This window comes from Phasianus colchicus, chromosome 17, assembly GCF_987193195.1.
Source record: "Phasianus colchicus chromosome 17, bPhaCol1.hap1.1, whole genome shotgun sequence".
In the NCBI taxonomy this organism is placed as follows: Eukaryota; Metazoa; Chordata; class Aves; order Galliformes; family Phasianidae; genus Phasianus; species Phasianus colchicus.
Genome location: NC_143452.1, coordinates 6,780,554 through 6,805,708, shown reverse-complemented (window position 1 = coordinate 6,805,708; position 25,155 = coordinate 6,780,554). Strand labels below are relative to the sequence as shown.

General features: G+C 43.9%; 1 protein-coding gene across 3 annotated transcripts in view; it reads left to right on the top strand.

Moving 5' to 3' along the window:
* The window catches only part of KCNB1 (potassium voltage-gated channel subfamily B member 1), a 100,738-nt gene extending 78,922 nt beyond the window's left edge, over nucleotides 1–21,816 (top strand). For all 3 annotated transcript variants that reach the window (XM_031591621.2, XM_090152107.1, XM_090152108.1), the window contains exon 3: nucleotides 18,469–21,816. In XM_031591621.2, coding sequence (XP_031447481.1) covers nucleotides 18,469–20,487 — 2,019 coding nt within the window. In that variant the 3' untranslated portion in view covers nucleotides 20,488–21,816. The remainder of the gene's footprint in view (nucleotides 1–18,468) is intronic.
* Nucleotides 21,817–25,155: the final 3,339 nt, after the last annotated feature.

Below are 25,155 nucleotides of genomic sequence, written 5' to 3'. Positions count from 1 at the left end.
GAGGCACTCCTCCCCATGGCTGAGGTTTCCATAATTACTGAGCTGAAGATTTAATTAATTCTTTAATTTGGCTGAAACAATGATTGGAGCTTTAAGAATGAATCTCTTCTACCTGATGCCTCCAGTCTAGCCCCATCCATGGCACAGCTCTGGCAAAGCCCATGCTCCTGTCCCTTGTCCTAACCCCCAGCCCCATGGACACAGCTATTTTCCTGCTGCTGTCAACATAAATCAACCAGACTCCTTTTAAGCTACTACAACTTTTGACAGCTACAGTGGTGTAAATAAAGCATCTAATGCAGATGCTAATATTAATTCTCATGACCCAGTTGTGCTTCACTAATAGTATCTGGGTTACCAGCCAGGCAAGACAGGAACACAAAATATTTAGCCTGTCTCAGTCTCTTACACCAAAAAGCAAGTGTCTGAGGATATTAATTTCTACAGCTAATCCTCCAAGGTGCCCTGCACTGGGAAAAGGAAGGGGAAAGGTCCCAGGAATCTATGTTCAGTGATGGCTAGGGGTTCAGCTCTGCTGGATGCACAATGGCTGGCACTGGCACTGTGATGTCCTCAGGGTTTTAGAGCACTATTTGTGATATTATTAGCACCAGAAAGACTCCTTTCTGGTCATAGGATAATCATCCCTGTAGCCCTTTCTGGCTGCTGTATGTGTGCTCTTGCAGATCCCTTTGGCTTTGTGCAGGAGCTTCACAGGCACTTGGTTTTCTCTGGAGAGATTCGAGGACTATCAAGCATGAATTGTGTGAAAAAGTGATGTGTGAAACATGAATGTGGGCATCTAGGAACATGCAGCTGAAATGAAGTGGCCAGGGCATCCAAATCTGCCCCATTACCTGTCACACAGTTGGACACTGCTGCTCAGTTCTTAGGTCTGTGTGGGAGCTCAGAAGCTTTGCGCTGATGCACAGCACAAAGGCACTGGGGCTGCTGCAACCCAGCTCGTTATTACTCACTTCTGCTGTAATATTGCTTCTTTAAAGCTTTGCACGGGCCCCCCACAACGGCCAGGCTGATCGCTTCCACTTTTATTTATCCTTGCTGCGGGGAAGCACAGCTGAGCAATGAAAATACAGAAGTGCGTGAGCGAGTGCTCTTCAGCCTCAGCACAGCTATTTAGCAGAGCAGAGTTATTGCCACGTGGATGTGTGCAGGGATTTGGGCTCGTGGTGATAAAGAATTAATGGGACAACACTTCCTACAAAGGACTTGCCTTGAATTTCCCAAGAAGAAGCTGAATAGAGGCAGGGATGCAGCGCTGGGTGTGTGTATGGTGCAGGTGTGCTGCCTGTGTTTGCTGCGATAACCGTGCAGTTACAGAGGCAGAACTGTGCTTCTCGCAGCAGGTTTGGAGGCTTAATTAAGCTTCTAGTGTTCTGTAAAGTTCATTTCACTGTTCGGTGGAGGACGGTTTAGGATAAGCATAATAGGATTACTGCTGCTATATACAGCCACGTAAGCCAGGAAGTCCTCATAATGGGCCTTTACCCTGTAGGAAAATCTTTTCAGAGGATGCTTTTTATAAATGGCGTGGTTACGCACGCTATGGGTGTTTGGGGAAGGTAGTACTGGTCCAGGTACTCTGCAGTAACACAGACTTCAGAACACAGAGTGCATCCAGGTTTGCTGTCACTAACACTGCTGATCACGTGCTCGCTGTCCTGTGGAGTGTCCTTTCCTTTTTGCCCTGATGCTGATCCTGGGGTCGCGGTCAATATCTCTGGCTGGGGCTGTGGGAGGTGATGACTGAATCCTGGGGGGATTATGGGATTCACCACATCTCAAGCAGGGCTGCGTTCACCTGGGAATGGCTGATTCATCAGCAGCGTCCCATAGGAGCAGAAGAGGAGGCTCACAGCAGATGGCAGAAATATGGGATGCCCTGAGCTCCAGCTGGGCTCAGCATGATGTTTTAGGGCTGCACTGCCCCAAACCAAGGAGGCAGAGCTCAGCAATAAGTATGTCCCATTCTGCTGCTCCCAGGCAGGCCAAGCGGGTTTCCTTATCTTTGCCTTTCCTGCACAGCAGCAGGTAACTCATAGATAAAGCCATCAGTGGTTATACACACATGCAGACACTTAGGAGCTATTCTTAATCTTTCCAAATCCCCCAGTATACCTTATGTATACAGTTTGAAGCTTGTAGATTTAGCATGATAGATTGATCCCGCACACTATCTCAATGCAAAATGACATTAATAACTAAATTCTTATGTTTTTAGTGCTGGCTAAGCTACTGCAAAGCACTGAACTGTGTAAATCCGTTCAGGGCACAGCGGCAGTGCAGTCAGAGCAAGTAGTCTGGTTGTGGCTGATGTTATTACTTGGATTATATAAAGCCCAAATTCTACAGCAGCCATAGGAAAGTTTCACCAGTAATTGCTATTTGAGCGTATGCTATATGCAATCAGCTGGAATTACTGGTTTTAATTTTTGCAGCTACTCCAAAATGGGGAAAATGCTTGAGAATTGAATGGCTCATGCAGATTGGCTGCTATGGCAGTTTGAAACAGGTAGCTCTTTGGGTGCACCACCAGGAATTTCCAACTGATTTCTCCAGTAAGAGCAGGCAGGTAGAAACCCAGTTTGCCCTTTACTCAACCCATGGTGCCATTGGGCACTGGTCGTCTCAGTCCCCTCTCCTCACAGGGATGGATGTTGGCCATGCCAGCAGAGCCCTGGCAAACTTATTGCACTGGTGCTGGCACAGCCTCAGAACTCAGGGTGCCTGTGCACAGGCATTCTGCATCTCCCGTGGCCATGCTGGGCCTGCACTACCAATAATGGAGCTTTCAATGAGTCTTCTGCGCTTCTCCCTTTTGCCTTCAGAGGAAAAAATGTTTCCACTGCGTAAACTGAGCTGTGGCCAACCACGGCTATTGTTTTGTCTACGTTTTTATGTCCCTTTCAATATACATGTCAGCTCTGCCACGTTCTGTCTATTAGAAAACACTTGGCTTTACACATTACCTCATTAGGCTTACTGTCTATCCAGCATTTTTTCCATCCTGCATGCTCCTCACTCCTTTTTACATCACTGTGATTAAACCATTTGTTTGGGCCATTAGCAGCGGAGCTCAGTGGTTTTATACTCTGATGGAGTGGGAAAGGGCTGAGGAGGGGAATGTGGTGCCTTGAAGTCACAAACCAGGGGTGTCAGAGCAGAGCAGCACAAGGAGTGAGCATTTTGCAGTGCCGCTGTCACAAAGCAACACAGCAGAGCGTGGCTCTATGTCAAGAAACACTGAGCAGAGCAGTTTCTGTGTTTATTTTCTGGAGGAACTTGAACCAGGAGAAGGAGCCTCTGAAGCTGTTGGCTCCTCTGAAGCTGTTTCACTCAAAAACACACAGCCCCAGCAGCAGGGCTCACAGCAGGACGTGCATCAGCACATGGGGTTCACCACTGCCCTCCCAGCAGAGAAGACTGATTCCTCTGTTGCCAGATTGCCCACCAGGGCTGCCATAATGAAGGCCCTGTCAACTTTCAGCAGCTGCCTTCACACACTGTGATTTTCCTGGGGGTATAATTTAACCCAAAGCTCTTGCCCGGCATCACATTATTTTACTTAAATCCATGTTTAAACGTTTCCAAATTACAGCTTGGCCCCGAAAAATCTTTTCTCAAACTAGGGTCACCTTTTTAAATATAGGCATTGAAAGTTGGCTTGTAAATTATCTGATACCTGTTGGGTGTAGGGCCTTCAGGGGGCAATTAAAGCGTGCTCAGAGGCAGGTGCCTGTAAGACTGCAGTCTGTGCTGTGCCAGCAGGCAGCTAATTGGTGCTGGAATGAGAGACTGCGAGGGAGGGGATGTGCACGATGTCAGGCTCTCATCACGTGATGCTGTGGGTATGTTGGAGCCAGGTTGGTTCGTAGCCTGGACAGTCACATCTGCTGTGGGGATATTGCAGCAAGCAAAGCCAGGTGGTCCTGTGCAGGTGGAGGCAAGGGGAAGGCTCATCAGCACTGTGCACGTACAGAGAGACATCATGCAGTGTAACACAGAGTCTGCTTTGGAGGGAGAGTTATAGGTTTCATGAAGGATGGACAGCCATGCGGGGATGGCTGGGATGTGCACACAGGCTCCTGTGTGCCTTCCCCTCTACCTGGGGCCACCTCCAGGCTGTGTGACCCCTTGGCTGTGTGACTGGAGCTCCATGAGGTGCTTAACATGAGGATATACCTTGAGAGTCCATAAAGCCCTGTGCTACAGGAGGGAAATCCCCTTGACATTGCACCTGACTAGGAGCAGTGGGAAGGAGCCCATGCACTGAGCCACTGTGCCACCTGGAGACTGTCCACGTGGTGCTCACACAGCCATTCCACTGCCAGAAAAAGAACACTCTAATTGACTTCTTTTCTTCAGAATAATAAAAGAGAAAAACAGCAACAAAGCCAAGAAGAGTGAGACGATAACAGCAAGAGTCTGGTTTAAATCCCCCAAAATAACATCAGCCAGAGCCTGATTTTGAACCAACAGACAATGCGCTCCAAACACAGAGAACTGCTGATTATTTTTCTTCTTCAACAGATTCTCTTTTAGCAGCAATCTGTGATCTCTTTTTGAGTATTTCACATTTCTTCTGCATTTTGCACCATTTTCACACAGGGAAATGGTGCTCTCTGTGAGCAGTGACTTTGGAGAAATGCAGGGCCTGACCTGGATTCCTCAGGGCATCTAAGCCTGTACGAATGATTTTTCAGTGCAGTGCCGTTGTGTGGGGATGCTGTATCATGCCCCCAGCTCTGTGCCCAGCAAAACCCTCCTGGTGCAGCCCTCCTGCAGGCATGGCACTGTTCTTGTTGATAATAATTCTGGAATGTTCAAGACCTGTTTTATTTGAGTGGTTTGAGAGGTAAACTGTCAGCATTTCAGTGCTTCCTCACAGAGCAGTGAAATAACCCAGGAGCATGGGTTTTCTGGTTCATTGTCTTCTTTGCTAACTATGGTCTGTTTTAGCTCGGTAGTTTAACTGGATTTTGGAGCAAAACCTAGAAGTGTAGATGGGATGGGATTTGATTAAGGCATCTTTAAATAGGAGCCTTTCCTTTCCTTCCCACACAGCCCCCGGTATAGCCAGGCTGCTGCTGCCTACCAAGTGTTTGTGATTTTTTATTTGGTTTCCAATAGCATCATGTCTTATATGCAGGTCTAACGCAGCCTGAGTTGCTCTTCGTGTTTTCAAGAGCAGGTTTTCAGTCAGAATGCCCCAGTTCTATCTGCTTTGGCAGCCAACTTGCCCCCAAGGCTGAATTGAAAGTTTTTAAGCCTCCCTTTTGTAATCTGGTGGTAAGAGCAGGGTGGGAGGACATAGTGGTGTCTTCCCAGGTAAGCAGCTCCTCTCATTACTTTGATGCTTCGGTGTCTTTTGAGCAGACACTCATAATCCTGGGAAGGGAGATGGTGAAGTCTGGCTGCACAGAGTGTGTATGGCACCTCTGTGTTTTCTGTAGGAGTAGAGGCTGACCTGCCTGGTCTCCTTACAGCAGCTTTCAGCCAGAAGCTTGCCTGGCACATCTGCAGTGGCACAGGACCCAGACAAAGCATTGTTTATTCCTTCTGCAAAGGTACAAAGCATAAGAGGAAATTAGCTAACAATGACAAACCTGAGCCACATCCTCAGCCAAGCATAGCTGCAGCAGTAGTGATTCTGAGTCCATTTTATTCCCTCCAGAAAGAAGGGATGAAGCACTCCTCCCATCCACCTTGCAACAGTCTGCAAGGACTGGGCATCTGCTCCCTGCCCTGCTGGGCTCAGACTCAGTCCCCATCCCCACCCCAGCTCATGGGCTGCTCATTCATAGAATCATAGAATCATGGAAAACACCTCTAAGATCATCAACCCATACCCACAATGCCCACTGAACCACGCCGCTCAGCGCTGCATCTCTTTTTCATGAACACCTCCAGGGATGCTGTGACTCCACCACCTCCCTGAGCAGCCTGTTCCAATGCTTGATCAATCTTTCTGAGAAGTAAATGTTCCTAACATACAACCTGATACCCATTGATCTGGTTGGACTGCTCCTGCCGAGGAAGTGCTGACACCTCACCTCAAAGTTCTGAATCTCATGGGACTTTGCCAGCACAATTCTGTAGAGAACAAGATATAACCCCCTGGAATAGTACAAGGAGTTCGAAACAAGGTATTAAATTAAGAAAGTAATTGGTTTTGTTTGGCATTTTTACCCCTTCTTCTCCATGTTTACACAGCTGTGCAGGGTGGAACTGAACAGCAAGGCACAGATCAGGATTCGCCACTTAATTTTTTTCCCCTGTGCTTTGGATGGCTGCTCACTGACAGCTACAGCTTGGGAATTTCCAATCCAGAGGGAAACCCTTTCCCAGAACGCCTGTATCAGAACAGTTTTCATGCAAATTACAGAACTGCATCTTGCTCTAGATGCATTAATCCATAGCAAGAGCCGAGACCAGAATGGAACTGCTGCATTTCTAGACATCTGAACCAAGTTTTCCATGCATGCTGGGACTGAGGGGTGCTGTCAGAGCCCCCAGCTGTGCACCAAGCCAAACTGAGTGCTGTTCAGAAATGCTCCCAGTCAGTTGCATTCTGAAAACTGGCAGTGGTGTGGCTCCAGCTTATTTCCACATACCACTGAAATAATCACATCGTCTCTGGTCATTGGGTGTTATTTTAAAAGTGTGTGTCCAAAATGATCCAATGAGTTTTTCAAAGGTGCTCTTCGTGAGATGGGGTGAGCTTTAGAAGCTCTCAAGGTCAAACCCAGAACAGCCTAATGACTCCAGGACTCGGATCTGACCTCCAACAGCAGCAATGAGCCAGGAGAACATGAGCAGTTCAGGAACCAGAAAATGAGGCTTTTGAAGCCAATAATACCCTCTGGCAGTGAGCAATCAATTGACAGAAAAATGAGAGAGAAGGAGAAAAAAAGAAAAGAAAGACATTCAGCCAGGCTGCGGGAAGGGCAGTGCCATAAAGCAGAACTATCTCATAAATAGAGCAGCACCTTTCTTCCTTCCTTTCCTTCCCAAGGGACAGTGGCCATGGGAACAGACACGCTCTATGCCCTCTAAAGGGGATTCAGGGGAGAGCAGATTGATCCTACCTGCAGCAGGTTAATTGGGACACACAGCTCCAGCACAGCTGCTGTTAGGATGTTTTTTCCTCTCTAAGAAGTAAAGAAAGACAATAAGTCAATATTAGCTTCCCTGATGAGCCTGGCTGTTCAGGGATGCCCTGGGGATTGCCAGCTTCACATCATGCATGGAGAGCCTCAGCTGCAGGGGACTTTCATTCACATCTGTTCTGTGCCCAATTCCATCCATTTAAAGGTTATTCCTAGATCCCTTTGTTATTCCTGTAAACGTATACCTGGCGTACTGAGATTTTTTTTTTTTTTCTTTCTTTGGTATTTTGTCCTTTTTAGATGGCTCTCAGCATAAGGTTTGTTTTTCCCACCCTGCAGTGGGTCTGTCTCTGTGCTGGGTTTTCTCCACTTATCATTTTCAAATGCATTCTTAGAAGCATGCTGGGATCTCTTTCAGACCACTCGCTGTTGGAGATTCTTGGCATTTTGTGCTGTAGCCATCAAGAAGCCAAACAGCAGAACAGAAATACTGCCATTTCTGCTGACATGTTGAGGACCGGCCGGCCCCAGGAGCATCTCTTACACCACACCTCACATTGTCCATGGGGTAATCCCATAATCCCCCCATCAGTAGCTGGCTGTATTGTTCTGATGATCTGTGTGAGCAATGTGGGTCTTTGTTCAGGACCCAAATAGAGTCTGGGCTTCTCTGTAGGCAAGCAAGCACACATGGAAAGAGTTAAGCGCTGCCCTCAGAAGGTGGCTCTTACCAGTTTGTCTCAGTGGAAGAGCAGAGTGCTGAAGTGTCTGCCAGAGCTCGTTAGGGATAATGCAACCTGATCAGAAACAGAGCTTTATCCAGCGGCTCAGCGAGCCCATGGGGCGGCTCGTGGCTGACCTTGCACTGGATTGCAGGACTCCTTTGCAGGCACTGCAGTCCTGCTTCCACCCGCCTGCGTTCTTCCTGAGGAGAGTTATTGGGGAAGGAAGGCATGGATGCCTCTGCTGCAGGCAGAGCCCAGTCAGACCTGTCACGGGCCATGTGCACAGAGGGCTGAGTTGTTTTCTGCTAGCCAAGCACAGCCTTCATGGTAGCATCTGAACCACGCTAGATCTTCATCACAGCAGTGAGTGGGGAGTGTGAGCCGAGCAGAGCCATGGTCTGAGATGGAAACAGCAGCCTGAGCCTGGGACTGCTCAGCTGAACTGCAGTGGCATCTCAGAACAGGGAAACAAAGCGACCTGGCCCCCGTCCACACACAGTATGTGTTTTGCAAAACCCAAAGCTGTCATGCTCACAGCCTGTTCGATGTGCGAGATAAAGGCACTGCATGCTTGACCGAAAGCCCCGTGTTTCCCAGGACATCAAAATGGAGCATTTCCCTGATATGACAAGTTCTATCTTTGGCAAACACAAATCAGGCTCTTTAATGCACCATGTTGGCTGTGTTTGTTGAGCAAACAGTTACTAGGAGGCCTCAGCAGCATAAAAAAAAAGTGATGCTGGTATTATTCATGGATGGAGGTGGGGAGGAGAAGGAAAAACAGTGCTGATGTAGCCAACAAGTTCAAGTAAGGTTCAACTTTGCTATTCCAAAATCTGCTGCTATGATAATGAGACAGTCAAATCAGCTCAAATTAAGAGCTCAGGGAGGCTCAGCCTCTCAAAGAAGTACATTCGTGACAAGATTAATTTCTGCCAGCCAGTGTATAGTGTGGTATCATCCTATATTAACATAGAAACCCTGAACAAAAACAGGCAATTGAAAACGTGTTAAAACCCTGTGAAGTGAATCATTTCCCTTCATCTTCAGTGCTGGTCTTTGCTATTCTGCACGTTGATTAAAATATGGTATACCACCTGGCACCGCTCATCTGCCATGTGTGGCAAACCTTGCTTCTCCCTCTCGCCCCTCTTCTCTGTTCAATAAACTTTCACTAAAATGCAGCACATTTTCAGTGCTGCTTTTTTCAGTTTTCAGTGACTTTGTTAGTGTAAAGGGCAAAATATCAATTAAATGGTCATTAAAACAAACAGAGGTCCCCAGGGGATAGTATGAAAACAAACAGTGCACTCTGACAGAAAAGATAAGATGGCTTTTTGTTCTTATTTTTCTTTCTTTTTGTCTCTACTTCTTCTCCAGTTCTGTGAGCATTGGAAAAGGAGTGGTAAAGTAAAAATCTGTTTTTGTTGTGATGTTACAACTTGGGTACCATGGCAGCAAGAATGGGACTCAGGTGCCTGCCCTGCAGGTTGGGGACCATGCAGTAGCAGGGTGACTTCAGAGGGCTGTGCTGAGGAGAAGAAAGAAGGAAGAGACTGCAATGTGTGATGTGCCCTGCTCTGCTGGGTTGCCCGTGCAGTGTTTATTGATGATATGCTGTTATGCAGCAGCGTAGGAAAGGCCATCATAAGAGATGCTGAAAATATCAGAAAGCCCAGGGCTGTCCAGAGTGGAAGGTGATTGTATCTTGTGGCTTTGGAAGAGCTTACTATGCAGTTAGTGTCATGCCCATTGTTCCCAGGAGCCAGTGAACATGGAAATGGGGGGAGTTCCCAGGATGCCAGCTGACACTTCAAAGAGCTTTTTCTGAGCTCAAAAGCGAGTTAAAAAATAAAAAAGAAAAGAAAAAAAAATGTATGTATCTTGTATCTTGACACTTTTGTTTCATTTCCTGTATTTATAGCTTAAATGCATGGAAACTGTCGTGCTGAGCTGAGATCAAACTCTTATATAGCTGCTGCCTTTTCTTTTCTGAGCAGAATTCAAACAGATTCTCTATCTACCATCTCTGTTTACTACTTGCTGAGGTCTCATATTGATATGAATGATTAATTGCAGAGGATTCATTTTTAGCTGCTTTGGTTTGTCTATAGTTGTTGCTATTTATTAAATATGTGATATCTAATCAAGTGTTTAGTGCTTACAAAGGGAAGAACCATCTGTGCTTGAGACTGCGAACACAAAGTGAACAGAGTGTTTTAAAGGGCTGCAGTCAGAGAAAAGCCCTGAGAACACTGGGAGGGGGATCCACGTGTGGCTGCATCCCCCCACATCAGCCCTGATGTCTGCAAACAGAGTGTGGACAGGAGAGAGAACAGAGATGTTGATAGGGAAAGCAGGGGTTTCATCATTATAAAAGGGGCTAAGAACTGGGGAGGTGCTGTGGGCTTAGAGGGAACCCTGCAGTGACATTTCCCATCAGCTGCAGCCTTCCTATATCTCTCTTGCAAAAAGAAGGACACACATTCAACTTCTTTGCAAGAATAAACAGTTATCATCTGTAATCCCTTGTGTGAGCACGAAGCTTACTCACCAAGGCAAAAGATGCAAGTAAAGCTCCTCCTACAGCAGGCTGTAAGCGTGTGGGCAGCTGCGTGGGGCTGTGCAGCCCAGGGAAGAGCTGCAGCCTCATGCAGGAGGATTTGTCTCACTAAAGAAGTAAATCTTTCCCAGACTGGAAGGCAGAAGAAGTGCCCTTGTTCTAAGTTTGAATGGGAAAAAACTCTGAAATGTGTTGGAGAAATCTCCCATGCACTGTAGGAGGAGTCGAGTGCTGTGCTTTAACCTTGCAGGCAGCTGAAAAAGTGCGATGGGGGGAGACTGAAAAGTGCATGAACTCATGGGCTGATACAGGAATAATTTAAGAGGAGGAGAGGAGAGGAGAGGAGAGGAGAGGAGAGGAGAGGAGAGGAGAGGAGAGGAGAGGAGAGGAGAGGAGAGGAGAGGAGAGGAGAGGAGAGGAGAGGAGAGGAGAGGAGAGGAGAGGAGAGGAGAGGAGAGGAGAGGAGAGGAGAGGAGAGGAGAGGAGAGGAGAGGAGAGGAGAGGAGAGGAGAGGAGAGGAGAGGAGAGGAGAGAAAAAATAGCAAGAAAAAAAATGTACAAAGGAAGTGATGAGCAAACCACCTGCTGACTGATGGCAGCCAGTCCCCAAGCAGCAGTACCTCCACCCTGTGTTAGTGGCAAACATTCTCAATAGGTTGAGGATATTTCCACTCTGTCTGTAGGGATTTACTGCTCCTGAAGGCTTCCCTGTCTGTTCATATAATTGGCACAGCTGATGCTTGTAACAGATTTATGCTTCTCCTAATTTCTGGAAAAATTGTTGATCAGGTCACCATTTTTTTGCAGACAGAACATGGAGCACTGTTCTAATTTCCTTGCTATGTGACAACCCAGCATGGTATCAATGATGAGGTGTATCTCCCTGCAGCAAAACTAATTATACCTTTTGGTGAGGAAGTGGCAGTGGAACTGGTTTAGTCTTCCAAAAGATTCCACTGTAATATGCAGGACTAATGTGCCTTAGATTCAAAGAGAACTAATATCAATTATTTTCATGCATATTCATGAGAGGAAGGCTGGTTTAGCAATCAAGCTAATAGTTTTTGCTAAATTACATTTAGTTGATTTCATGCTATATCTTGGCACATTCCTGATTCATTTTAACCATTAAATAAAACCTCCCACATCTACAGCAGTGAACCCCAACATTTTCATCTCAGCAGCCCCTGAGGCTGAGCAGATTCTTGGGACACCGGGAATTATTCATGAGTGTTGTCTCTTCCTGGTGCAGAGTTGAACCACAGAAGGACTTTAAGGAGCAGTTCCCAGGCATTCAGTGCTGCTGAGTGCTTAGGAATTGGCTTTCTTTTGTTTTTCTGCATTCAAACCATTGGTTACTGAATCCAAGAGAGAAAGCAGGAGTGAGAGAAGTACCTGTTAGAGGAGCACAAAGCTTCAGGGATGGTTCTATATGGGAGGAGGTCTAGAGTCTGGCTCTGATAGATGTGGCACTGAGTGGCATGGTTAGTGGGCATGGTAGTAATGGGTTAGTGGTTGGTCTAGATGATCTGAGTGGTCTTTTCCAACCTTAATGATTCTATGATAACAGCTAATGCCTTGCCATAATGCCAGCAAAACCCATGGAAATAAACAGGTGCTGTAACACTGAGACAGGTGCTGGTCACCAACATAGGGCACTATGATGTGTTGCTTCTTATTGAAATGGAATTGTATTTTGAGGTCTAGCACTTTGCTATGTCAGACTAAGGATCACAGAAGGCATTAGGATAGGGGGAATAAAAAAAGCATAGATAGGAAAGAAAGTGACCTGGATGTGTGAAGAAAAGGTAAATAAAATCAGAAAAAGAGAATTAGAAAATGAAGTACAAGTTATGAGAAAAGAGAATGAAACAAACTATTGTTCTGAATAAACGTGTCCTGGAAAAATACTGGGTATTTCCTATAGAGGAAACCCAGCATGGTTTCCCAGCATGCTTTCCTGGTTTCCTGTAGAATGTTTAAGAGCAGGTGGGATGCTCTGTGCATTGTGCATGAGGTTTTCACTACATCTTGCCTTTCAGGGACCTAAAACCTGGGGGAAAAGGGGGGAAATTTGAGCTTCTATGTGTTTGTTTTCTTTTCTAACTTTCTCCAGTGGCAGAAATAGGACAGATGCTCCCCTCTCATCCTTTCTCAAGCACTATTACTGTACTGATGTCTGAAGGCAGCATATGCCTTTGAAGTTTGCCTTTTCAGTATTTTCATTCATTTATCATTTTCTTCTCCTGTGCACCATTTGCATCTGGGCTTTGCTCAAAAGGAAGACTGACACCATTTATCATTTAATGGAGTTTGATAGCTCTCTGACAACTAAACATGTTCTTAGCAGCATTAAGGAATTTACAGGCAGTCATGCCTGAAGGCTACTTTTCTGCCCACTTCAGCTTAGTCAGCAGCAGTTGCAGCAGCAGCTCTGGATGCCTGTGTGTAAGTGAAGCATTGGCATATAATCAGCAGAAGTACAGTATCCCCTTTTAGGCCAAGTAGACTTAGTTTCCCAATAGATACAATTACTACAGCTATAGCTGAAATCAAGGAATTAACTAGTATTCAGTCTGCACTCTGTCAGGCAATGACAAAATTAAGATCTCAGGCAGTACAAAACAAAATAGAAATTATTTTGGTTTTATAGATTTTATACTGTGCAGTAATGCTTACAGAAGAGCAGAGGCATTTGAACTCTCCCAGACTGTGCACACAGTGACAGAGAGCACTGCAGGGATGTTTGCTGATGGTGCAGAGTCCTACCCCTCCAGAGGACAGAGCTTGTGGTGGAAATGGGTCTCAAGATGGAGAAGTGGCATGGAGAGTGCCAGATCAGGTACAATTTGTAAGCATAGGCTTCTATTCCCAGAAATCAGGGGGACCTAGAGATTTGGTTGGGGGTTGTGCAGATTCAAGGTCTTAATTTGCATCTTAACATCCTTCTGTGCACACACAAAAGAACAGGACTGAAGGTTGTGTATATTTTCCTTGCCTTTTTATCCTCATTTCCTTGTCACAATCAAGAAGAATGCGTTACCATTCTTAATGGCCTCAGTGCTTTCTAGATAAAGATATCCTGAAAGTCTGATGGTCAGAATCATGGCATCAGAAGTGAGAATTTTCTGCAGAGTTTCAGAATAAGTAGGCATTTTCTAGTGAAGAGGTGTTTCCCAAAGCAAGTCCCTGTTAATAAATACCTGCTGTGAGTGGGTGATATTCCCCTGTGCTCCACAAAGTGGGGAGGAGATTAAGGAACTCTCCATCTGTTTCTGTGGGGTATGGCTCAAAATACATTATGATCTGTGTCTCGGGGCCTGGGCAGACATGGGCTGGCATCGGCACAGCAGGAGAGAGCTGGGCAGTCTGACTCTGAGTATATTGTTTGCTTGGGGAAATGGGAAGGCTGCAGGAAAAATCCCTTAGTAAATGGAGCATATGAATGAAACCTGGTCCTGATGCCAAGTTTATTCTGCACGTCCTCATGGAGCTAAAAAAGTGCATTAGACTAAACCATTATTGAACTTCTTGATTACATAACAATTTCCTCATCGTATTTCCAAGAATATTGAATCTATCTATATTCAAACACCCTCCTACTCTCTCCCACACACCACCCCTTCTCCTTTCTATATCAGCTTCATTACTGAGGATGAAGACAGAAAAAGTGTAGGGCATGTTGCCATGAGCAGATAGAGCTCAGATGCTTACATTGGGATTTTAGAGCCATCTACGGGATTTGGACAGCCTATTCTCATTAATTTTAATGGCGTTGAGAATCTCCAGTCTTATACTTTGACCTTAGTTAGGGTTCTTAGCAGTGCAAAGACCAGATGCCTATTACCAAACCTAACACTGCCTGAAACTTACCCCACCTGTGGGACAGCACTCGCAGTTTTGCTGCCCACCAAATTCTGCTACTTACTCACGTAATCAGCTTTCACGTCTCATTTGCATGTGTAATAACCAGCCTGTATGCACAATCATGCTAATCACTTCCAGGAAAATGCTTTAAATTCATTCAAAAGCTTGCCCTGCCTGCCCTTGGGTTATTCAGCTTCCACAAAGAAATCATACCAACGATACAGATTCACTCAGTAAAAGTCATTGCAGAACAGACTATTTGACTATTTTCTGGAATCCTGCCTATACATACTGAGTCGTGCACTGCAAGGCAGTGCTGTCTTTAAGAGCCAGTCCAACACGCTCTGCAAGTCACTGAGTAAAGTACCTGATGGGGAAATTCACCATTTATGGTGTGCTGCAGCAGGTGAAATGTAAGAGCAAATGCAGAAATAGAGAAAGGGAACTTACACAGCTTATTTTATGCAACCTGCTAGAAGAAATGGTTCTGGGGAGATGGCATCAGAAGCACATGGCTCAAAAGTGAACCTGGAAGAGCAAAGGAAGGAGGGAATGGTGGGAATTGCATGGAAGGGCTGCCAATCACACTGAACATCCCTAGAGTGTGAGGTATTGGAACAGGCTGCCCAACAAGGTGGTGGAGTCACCACCCCTAAAGGTGTTTGAGAAAAGGGTAGATGTTTTACCAAGAGGTATTGTTTAGTGGGCACTGTGGTTATGGGTCTAGAGTGGTCATGAGTTGGTGGTTGAACTAGATGATCTTATTGGTCTTTCCAACCATAATGATTGTGTGATTCTATGATAAACATTCTTGGTAGTGTATCTTTCCTTCACTTTCTGTGTCTCATTACTGACAGTGGAAAATACAAAAGCTGCAGTGCCAGAGAATCAGTATGTCTATGATAGGAAGTCATTTCTGTAATCTAAAATACAAGACTGTAAATATATTGGTATAGAGAGTTGTGCCATTGAATGCACTGCTAATGCTCAGGAGCAACAGCAACTGGATCTGGTTTGCAGACAGCTGCTCCTCAGGTGGGTTTTTGGGTGGTGCACACTACAAGACATGTCTTAGAGAAGGATCCTCTAAAACGCCTTCTGGATAAATTTATCCTCTGTTGTTTTGGTATTTTCCAACTGAAAAGTGCTCTGAATACTTGAGGACAGTCAACCCACATTTGGAAGTTTTTCTTAGCCTGACAGCCTTCTAAAGATGTATGATTGCAGCAGACCAACAAAGGGAAAATCTTTATCTTAGGAATACAGGTAACATTTCGCTGCAACTTGCTGGGGAAATGATAGATGTCTCTGTCTGTTTATTGCTTTGCTCCGTGACTAGATCTGCTAGACTAAAAACAAATTTTACCCTCGGATCTCCTAGTTTTCAAATTTATGTTCATCTGGCATTGCCTTGATCTTCAAAGCAGGAAAGTATATCAAAAGAAACAAGGTTTGACACCAATTACTGCTTCTGGATGGCATCCACTGAATAAAGATGGAGTGTTAATATTTACACTGAAAGCGAAGGAGATAAAACACACTAGGTACATCTAAGTCTACAAATAAGCCCTTCTGTGCATAGTGGGCAGAGATAAAGCCCAGCAAGACATTGGAAACTGCTATTGAAAACATCCCAAACACCTTCAGAAATCACAAGTTGTAAACAAAGAAATTGCTGCAAAACACTGAAAGAGCCTTCTAGGAAAGCAAACGTGGATCCCTGCTTCTGGGAAAATTTTCTGGTCTTTAGGACGTGATCTTTCAAATTAATCTGCAGAAATAGCTGTCTGAATTTTTCCCCACTTCAGCATAAAGTCCTCTATCAAAATATCTCCACCAGTTTCGCCTCATTTTTCACCTTTTCTTTCAGCCAAATAAAAGCAGAATCCATGAGTAAGATTAGATGGTTGCTTCTTCTGATTGCTCATAAGCCAGATTGTATTTCTGCTGACCTCTTTCTAACACTCAATTAACTGAAATGTAGAGATTCATTTTGAAGTTATTTGTTTCCTATCAGTAGATTGTCTTCAGTGAATACATTTTTATACTCCTAACACCAAACTTTCTTATAAACAATCTGTTTTAAAAAGAAAGGAAATCTTCCCTGCTTTTCTCCTAATGTTAAATAACTGAAATCTCCTAAATATTAAGTAACTGAAAGTGATGATATTCTAAAATTCCCAGCATTGCAGAGGAAGGCATTTACACCATTCACTTTTTTTCATGTAATCCAATTTAAGCAATGAAAACAGGCTGTTTAATGGAACTAATGTTTGTTTCTAGTCAGATTTCATTCTCCAGATTAAATTACTAGGTCTGCAGTGTCATGGTCAAATTAAAGTTACATTTTCAGTTATTTAAACGTAAATGTTTTTTGTTACACTGACTAGGAAAGGGTTTTTAACCTGCAAGTAGATTTTAGGACGCTTTTAGAAGTCAAACTGTCAAAATTGAAAGTCTGACTTTAAATTTGGATTTTTTGACGGTGTGTGAGCTGACTTTTCTCTGAAAATAGTAGCTGAATTTAATTCAAGCTGAATTTAATTCAAGTAAAGCTTCCAACCTTTGCAGAACACTTCGGTCTTTCAGCTTTGAAGAAAAGTTGAGGCTCTTCCAGAGACAATTAAAGTGTTTCTAATCCATATTGCATCTGCGTGTTTCTTGTACAGCAGCAAGGCTTGTACTGCTGTAGGGACTGTGCATTCGACAGCCTGATAGCTCCTGACCACTAGAATATCTGTGCTGGATTTGTCTGAAGAGAAATCCTGCAAGAATTTCTTTCTGCAGAGCCCCAGGTGGTTATTGTGGATATTCTGGTATTGTGAAGCTGGCTGAGAGACATTGCTGTGAGGAAAGCTACTATCCAGTTATACAAGCAAGGAAGGACATGGGCTCAGAGCATGTCAGATTTGCAATTCATGATGCAGAACTCCTGTCATACATCTTATAATTCATTGCTTCATATTGTGTATTTAGTCATCACACACATATTTTGCAATTGATTTTATGCTTCTTTTCTATCTCAAGCGGAAGAAAAGCAAGCATAAGGGACCAGCTTACAGTGCCATGAATGCATAAAACATTAGTCACGTATACGTGTGTTTTGAAATCATTTCTGTATTTTGGCAGTAACCTAAGAAACTAGATATATTCCTACCCAATTAACAAGCTAGAGAAAGAACCCACTAGTAGAAAAAAAAACATTCCTCAAATTGTCTGTCAGCTCTAAAACCTCCCTCAAATGACTTTAAAAGAAAACGTAATTAGGGAAACTGGAAAGAACAGAATTAAAACAGATATGGAAGGACAGTCTGCCTACAGCATCCGAACGCTGCAAACATGCTAATCTAGCATTCCATGCTTTCCAGTTCTGCATAAAGTCAATGGCCCAGGAGCTGAGCATGTGTATGTGATTTTTTTCAGAGAGGTTTCTCATTGCAAAGTCTTCTCATCTCTTTGCACCCTTGCTCTCAAGACCTGGTTTCTACTGGGGGCAGAGCTTTCCACTGCTTGGATTTGCCCTGCCTAGACTGTCTCGTTGTGCAGTTCCATTCACCTGGCTGGGTTTGCTCTCTTCCCTTGTTTTGGTGAGGAGCTGGGATGGGCATTTGGTTATACACAGAAGAGCTCATGTCTCAAAATATTTTAGAAAGCCTCAGAAAATTTTGTGTGTCTTTCACAACTGTCAATTTCAAATTAGAGATGAATCATTCAAAAAGAGTATATTACTTGTACAATGGCATGTAGTGAAAATGTACACACATCACTATAATAAGCCACAGGCAAGCAAAAATAATAGACATAGCCATGCATTTCAGAGATGGTTGTCCAGATGGGCTTTGTTGGGCACCTAATTAGTAGTTAATCAAAAGGTCCCGCTGTGAACTGCTTCACAGTCCTTCTGGCATCCTAGCTGCTTGGAACACACTGAAAATGAATGAGATAAATGCACAGGAGTCAAAGTAGATGTTTTATCTGCTCTATGCATCTGATATAACTCAAAGCAGTTTTCAAAATAGAATCACTTCAGGATGCATTTCCATGTACTAAAAGCTAAATTAGTTTAGAAATTCATAAATGGAAGCACAGGCATGTGTATTAATGTTATGGTACGTGTGGAATGCAAAGGTAGATAATGTAATATATTCTGAGCCAAACTAACTGTCTTCTCTTTCCTTTCCAGATTTTGGCAATCATTTCCATCATGTTTATTGTACTATCTACAATTGCCTTGTCCCTAAACACACTTCCTGAACTACAAGGCATGGATGAATTTGGGCAGACCACAGATAATCCTCAACTTGCCCATGTGGAAGCAGTGTGCATTGCATGGTTTACAATGGAATACCTCTTGCGGTTCCTATCCTCGCCTAAGAAATGGAAGTTTTTCAAAGGCCCGCTGAATGCTATTGATTTGCTAGCTATCCTACCATACTATGTCACTATCTTTCTCACTGAATCCAATAAAAGTGTACTTCAGTTCCAAAATGTACGACGAGTGGTCCAAATATTTCGGATTATGAGGATACTCCGGATTCTAAAGCTTGCCCGGCACTCAACGGGTTTACAGTCCTTGGGGTTTACATTGAGGAGAAGTTACAATGAGCTTGGTTTACTCATCTTGTTTTTGGCCATGGGCATTATGATCTTTTCCAGCTTAGTGTTTTTTGCAGAAAAGGATGAGGACGATACAAAATTCAAGAGCATCCCAGCTTCTTTCTGGTGGGCAACAATCACCATGACAACAGTAGGCTATGGAGATATCTACCCCAAAACACTTTTAGGTAAAATAGTAGGAGGACTGTGCTGCATTGCTGGAGTGCTGGTGATTGCTCTTCCTATCCCAATTATTGTCAATAACTTCTCTGAGTTCTACAAAGAGCAGAAGAGGCAAGAGAAAGCCATTAAGCGCAGAGAAGCTCTTGAAAGGGCCAAAAGGAATGGTAGTATCGTCTCCATGAACATGAAGGATGCATTTGCCCGTAGTATAGAACTTATGGACATTGTGGTTGAAAAGAATGGAGAAAGCATAGCCAAAAAGGATAAAGTTCAGGACAATCATTTATCTCCCAACAAATGGAAATGGACCAAGAGAACGCTCTCTGAAACTAGCTCTAGTAAATCTTTTGAAACTAAAGAACAAGGATCTCCAGAGAAAGCTAGGTCATCTTCAAGCCCCCAACACCTGAATGTCCAACAGCTAGAAGACATGTATAACAAAATGGCAAAGACTCAGTCACAGCCAAACCTTAACACTAAAGAGTCAAGTCAACCTGGAAAGCAAAAGGAAGAGCTAGAAATGGAGACCCTTCCCGGCCCTATGGTGCCCTTGCTGACAACTCGCACCGATGGGATCATTGACATGAGGAGCATGTCCAGTATTGACAGCTTCATAAGTTGTGCTGCAGAGTTCCCTGACTCTGGGAGGTTTTCCCACAGCCCACTCGCTACCCTTCCCTGCAAAGGTGGCGTTAATGTGATTCAGGAGCAGAGCAGAGCAGAAGGGAGTAGTGCCAGATTTGCAGAAATAAGCTCTGAAGGCAGCCACCGTTCTGCTTTTTTCATAGAAAGTCCAAAAAGCTCCATAAAGGCCAGTAACCCTTTAAAACTAAGATCTCTGAAAGTCAACTTCATGGAGGAGGATGCCAGCACGTTAGTACCAGCATCAAATGTCCTGAGAATATATCCAGACACTCTCAAGAGCAGGGGAGCTGCTGCTGCCACCGTCACAGATACTTCCTTACTCTCTGACAGATCTCTCATGAGCCCAGAAACCTCCATCTACACAACCGCGAGTGCGAGAACACCTCCAAAGTCACCAGAGACACAGACAGCCATAGCTTTCAACTTCCATGATGCCGGTATTCACAAATACATAGATGCTGACACTGATGATGAAGGTCAGCTGCTTTATGATTCAAGTCCTCCTGGAAATGTGAGTCCTAAGTACAATGTTACAAACATTGGTTATCTAAAGCAAAAGGACAATGTTTATAGAACAGAGAAGAACCATCTAGAAGCTGCTGCTTTACCCACCTCCCCTAAGCTAATAGGGCAAAACTGCATTTATTCTATGGAAGGTATCACTGGAAGAACCCAGGGCAATCAGGAGTCTGTCAGACTAGAAAATCACATTTCCCCAGAAGTCCATGTGTTACCAGGCAGTGGAGGACATGCTAACACACATGATCAAAGCATCTGAACAGGCTCCAAGAGAACTTACTGAAAGTTTAAAGGAATGTCCTTACAGTCAACTCAAAAACAAAAAAAAAAACCAAAAAACAAAAAACAAACAAACAAAAAAAAAGAGCTTCTGCATGGCATGAACTTGGCTGAAACAAGCCATCTGTTTCTAAAAGTCTGAGGGGAGGTCCAGTGTGGGTTTGTGAAAATGTCCTTCTCTGAAACAACTCTAAAGACATTGCCCACATCAGTCAAAAATAAGGATTGCAAGTCATGATCACACATTGATCTCCTTTCATGTTGTCCAGTGAAGCCAATGTGACCAAATATCCATCCATTCCCCTTGAACGCTAGAGCTCCTTTTGGAAATATTAACACCTGATTTGCGTTAGTTCCATAAAGGATGCCAAGGCAGCCAGATATGAACTCTGGAATAATTTGCTGGGGTTGGTATAAAGCTATCTAAAACACAATGCTCTTTGCTTCAGGGCAGCTGTTCCTCATCTGCAGCTTTCTCTGATGGATATTATGTCTAAAGGTAACAGGGAACACTTGCATTATTAGAAAAATCCAAGTGAAAACCATTTAAAACAAATAGCGGTCTAGAGAAACCAGTTATTAAAATGCTCTGTGTGTGTTTAACAATACTATATCCTGTAGGACCTGACGTTTTCTTTTGAAACATCAGCAGGGTGAGTTGCACCACTTGTATCTAACTCCAAACACCCCTTAGGACGTAGTGAAACTCGCACTTACCCTCTGCTAAAATCAAAAACTGCCCTTTGGGCCAGCACGTGGCCCTCGGGGCACACACAGCCCATGCTGGGAAGGTGTGAAGGAGCCATGCAGAAGCAGGGATCTCCAGCAGCATCACAGCCCCTTCCCCACAGCTGGGGAGCGTGGGGTTAGAAGGGGAGCTCAGCTCCTCTCTGGGCTCCCAGCTGCACCATGGCAGCTCCCGGCCCTACAGGGATGGCCGAGTGCAGTAGCTGGCCCTGAGGTTTGGTCTGGGCATGGCCGGCTCCTCGGTCCTACCCTTCCCGCCCGCGCCCTGACTTCAGGCATCAGCTGAAGTCTTGCCCTTGGCGTAGGAGAGGAACCAGTTGGTCTGAAGCTTTTCGCGCCCACGTGGCGTGGTGAAAGATATGCAAGCGTTACATAAATATGCAAAAAGAGGGATTCTTTAGCTACCCGCCCCGGGCCTGGTTGTGCTCTCTCTTGTGAGGAGGTTGGGTGGGAGCATCTCCTGTCGTGTTGGTGCATCCAGCAGCACGGGGAGACTGCCAGAGACAGCAGGACCAGGCCTGATGTTTTAATAGCATCCACTCATTTTTAAGTGAAAGAAGAAAAAAATAAAAAAATAAAAAATACAAAAAAAAAAAAAAAAGATTTGACCATTTTAAGTGAACAGAACTAGCAGCCACCAGCCTAGGTTTTTAAAATATTATTGTTTCAATAAAGTTCTGTCAAATTGTGTAGGAAATAATTTGTCTTTGGTTTTTAATACTGGGGGGGAAAAGCACTTTACGTTGACTTTTTGTTGTTGTTGTTGCAATGCTGGAGTAGGATAGCAGAGTGTAACAATCAAGCACTTTAACCAAGCACTATTTTAATTTGTGCCTCCTGTCGTGACTGTGATTTGTTACACGCCGGTAGCAAGTCACAACCTGTCCTGTGATAACTGTGATGGTAATCTTTTATGTTGTTATCCGTTTCTACTGTAAAACTCAGTTGTAAATAACTGTCAATAAGCGTTTCCTGACCTATTTCGGAGCACCTGCCGGGGCGTGTAGCTATCTGCATGCAACAGGTCTTGGGGCGTGCGGAGGCACGGGACTCGGGAGCGGAGGCGCACGCTGGAGGAAGACTATAACTATGTGAGCCCGCTGCGTTTTGTCCCTTCCCCTTGTGAAAAAGCCGTTGGTTGGTCCTGAATGTAACTGTCTGTCCGTCCGAGCTGTACAGTACTTCTGTCTGTAATCCATAATAGTGAATGCAGCATGTACGGACAAAAGCAATAAGCACATAATCTGTTTTAGGAACTGTTATGGGTTACAGTGATAGCTTTGCTAGGTCTCTCCGTGGCACAAACCCTCATGCGTGCTGGAGCGGTTGTCCCACTGGGTTCCTGGCGGTGGGATGCAGCCCGAGGCACTGCTCACACATCCTCCTTGCCTCCTGCAAGGACAGGCCCTAGGGAATGCGCAAGTGAGACCTGAGCCACCACCTCACGAATTCGCCCGCTGGCAGTGGAAGAGGCCTCGTGTCATGCAGAGAATTACGTGGGAGGTACTCAAACTCAGTGAGTTGCTCGAACTCCGTGCGAGCAAACTGTGCTCTCCAGGGTATTTACACAGGGCCAATTCCTGAGGTTCCTCAGCTTTTGCTCTGTCTTCACTCAGTCAAAACCACCATTCCTCCAAATGGGCTCTTTGCCTGGTGAAGGACTTTAGGATTTGGCCATAGTAAATACAAGTGTACTTAAAGGAACTGACGTATTGCTAGTTAAGATTGAGTCGTTATGAAGAAGTAAAGTGACTTTCCAGCAGATAAGCTTTAAATACTGATTTATTCTGTGGCTTTCCGAGGCCATAGAGTGGCGATGAGAAATTTTAACGAGAACAGTCTTAACATAACCTCTATGTTTCAGTGATCATTCATGTCTGCCATCAGCACAAATGTAAAAAGAAAAAAAAAAAAAATCAGGGACAATTTTTTTGATAAAGTAAGTAATAGTGATTTCCAAGCTAAATATTTTTAGAGCTGATGCTTTCATGTGGAAAAAAAAGTCATATTTTACATATCACAGAAGTGAGCATATTTAAATATAGCCATATAGTGTAGTATTTACCACACTTTCATCCAAATTAATGTATTTGGTTTATAGATGGCACTGACAAAAATGTATAGATCAACGATTCTATCATTTTTAACTGATAATCAACTGGTGCAACTCTCCTTGTAACCAAAGGCCCTCTGTTTGCCTTGTGTGTTCACTTATGACACATATCTTACATCATCTATTTAGTCCTACCTTTAAAGTAGCATTTTATTGAGTCACTTTTGAAAGCCAAATTCAAAAGTATCATTAAAAATCTACCTTTTAAGTCTGAATAGCCAAAGTCCTATAGATTTCTTATAGAAAGCAAATAATTTAAAATTGAGCATATAATATGCTTGAAGAGCATTTCTTTCTTATTTGTGTATGAAGATGTAGCTCTCATTTTGTGCCCAGTTAAAAAGGAAGTATGTTTAATTTATTTTAATGAAATAAAGTCTGATTATGAAGTATGTACCTATATATGTGTGTGTGTGCATAATACACATATATATAATGTAAGCACTGGGAAATCTACTCTAACGTAAAGCTATGGTAGACTAAATCTGTACTCATTACAAAAGGAAAGGCAGTGCTTTGAAAACATAGTGCTCACTAAATCCTATAGATACTAGAAAGACAATTTCATTTTATAGTTTGTTTGGTACATATCTCCCAGAGCTCATCAAAGTAGGAGCAAATATGCAATATCTCTTGCATCAAGCTAAAGTGTGCAGTTTAATCACTGATATGTGGCATTCAGGTCTGTGAACTTACTGTGTATCCTGGATCAAGCAAGATGACAGTTTCACCTGCTGCTGCAGAAGACGTTGTATCTGAAAGGACTATGTACATGTGATGTCTGCTCTTGCTTGTATCTTACGCCATCAACACCATTTTTAATACATATATATAAATATATATATATATAGAATATATATATTTGCGGGAGGAATGGGTGCAGTTTTCTTAACTAGGAAGCAAACAAAGATCCTTTGAGTTTTAGCCTTGAACAAAGGAAAGCAGCAGTCACTTATTGCAGTAGATTTCTCAGTGCCTTTTCTTAGAAACTTCACCTAAGCACACTTACGGAAAACTAAATAAAACAAAACAGTCTCCTGTGAAATCCACGTTTTTCTGAAAGGTTTGAGAGTCTATAAAGGTAGAAAGAAAAAGAAGAAAAAAAAAATAAAGAGGAAAAGAAAACCCATGGAACGCACATTCCCTTTCTCAACATGCCGAGTGTCACATGCCGGGGAATTTGTCTGTGCAAGGCACACAGGAAGGAGTCCAAGGCGGTTGGTTTCTTTGGCAACTATGGCTGTGATAAACTGTAGCCTTTTCTTCCCTTGCAGCTAATAAGATACACATTTCTAAGGAAAACAGTATTCTCTTCTGTAAAGTTGTAATGTATTGTTAATATTTGTACCTATTGTATATTTATGTCTTGACAGAATTATGACTGGTACAGTTTATAGTAAACAACAAGGGTATTTAAAACTCATTACAAAGACAACGTCTCTAAAGCCAAGTTCTCTCTCTGTTGGTAAGTTACCCATAACACGATCTCCCATAGTTCTTAATGCCTCATTTCAAAGCAAGCAGTAGAATTACTGAGTAAAGCAGCGGAGATGGGGACTGCATGGCACTGATGCCCTTCGTGCAGCTCAGTCAGGAGCAAGATGGGGAGGTGGGCTTCCCAGCAGCTCCAAATTGGCTCCAACTTCTTCAGCAAAGCGCTCGTGTTTGGTCAGTCACTTCTGCCTATGGTAACTGAACAGAACAAGTGTTACCTTAGATTGCTTTAGGATCAGCCACCTGGGGAGAATATGGCTTTAAATAGTTCTTGAATAAAGTACAGATGTTTTA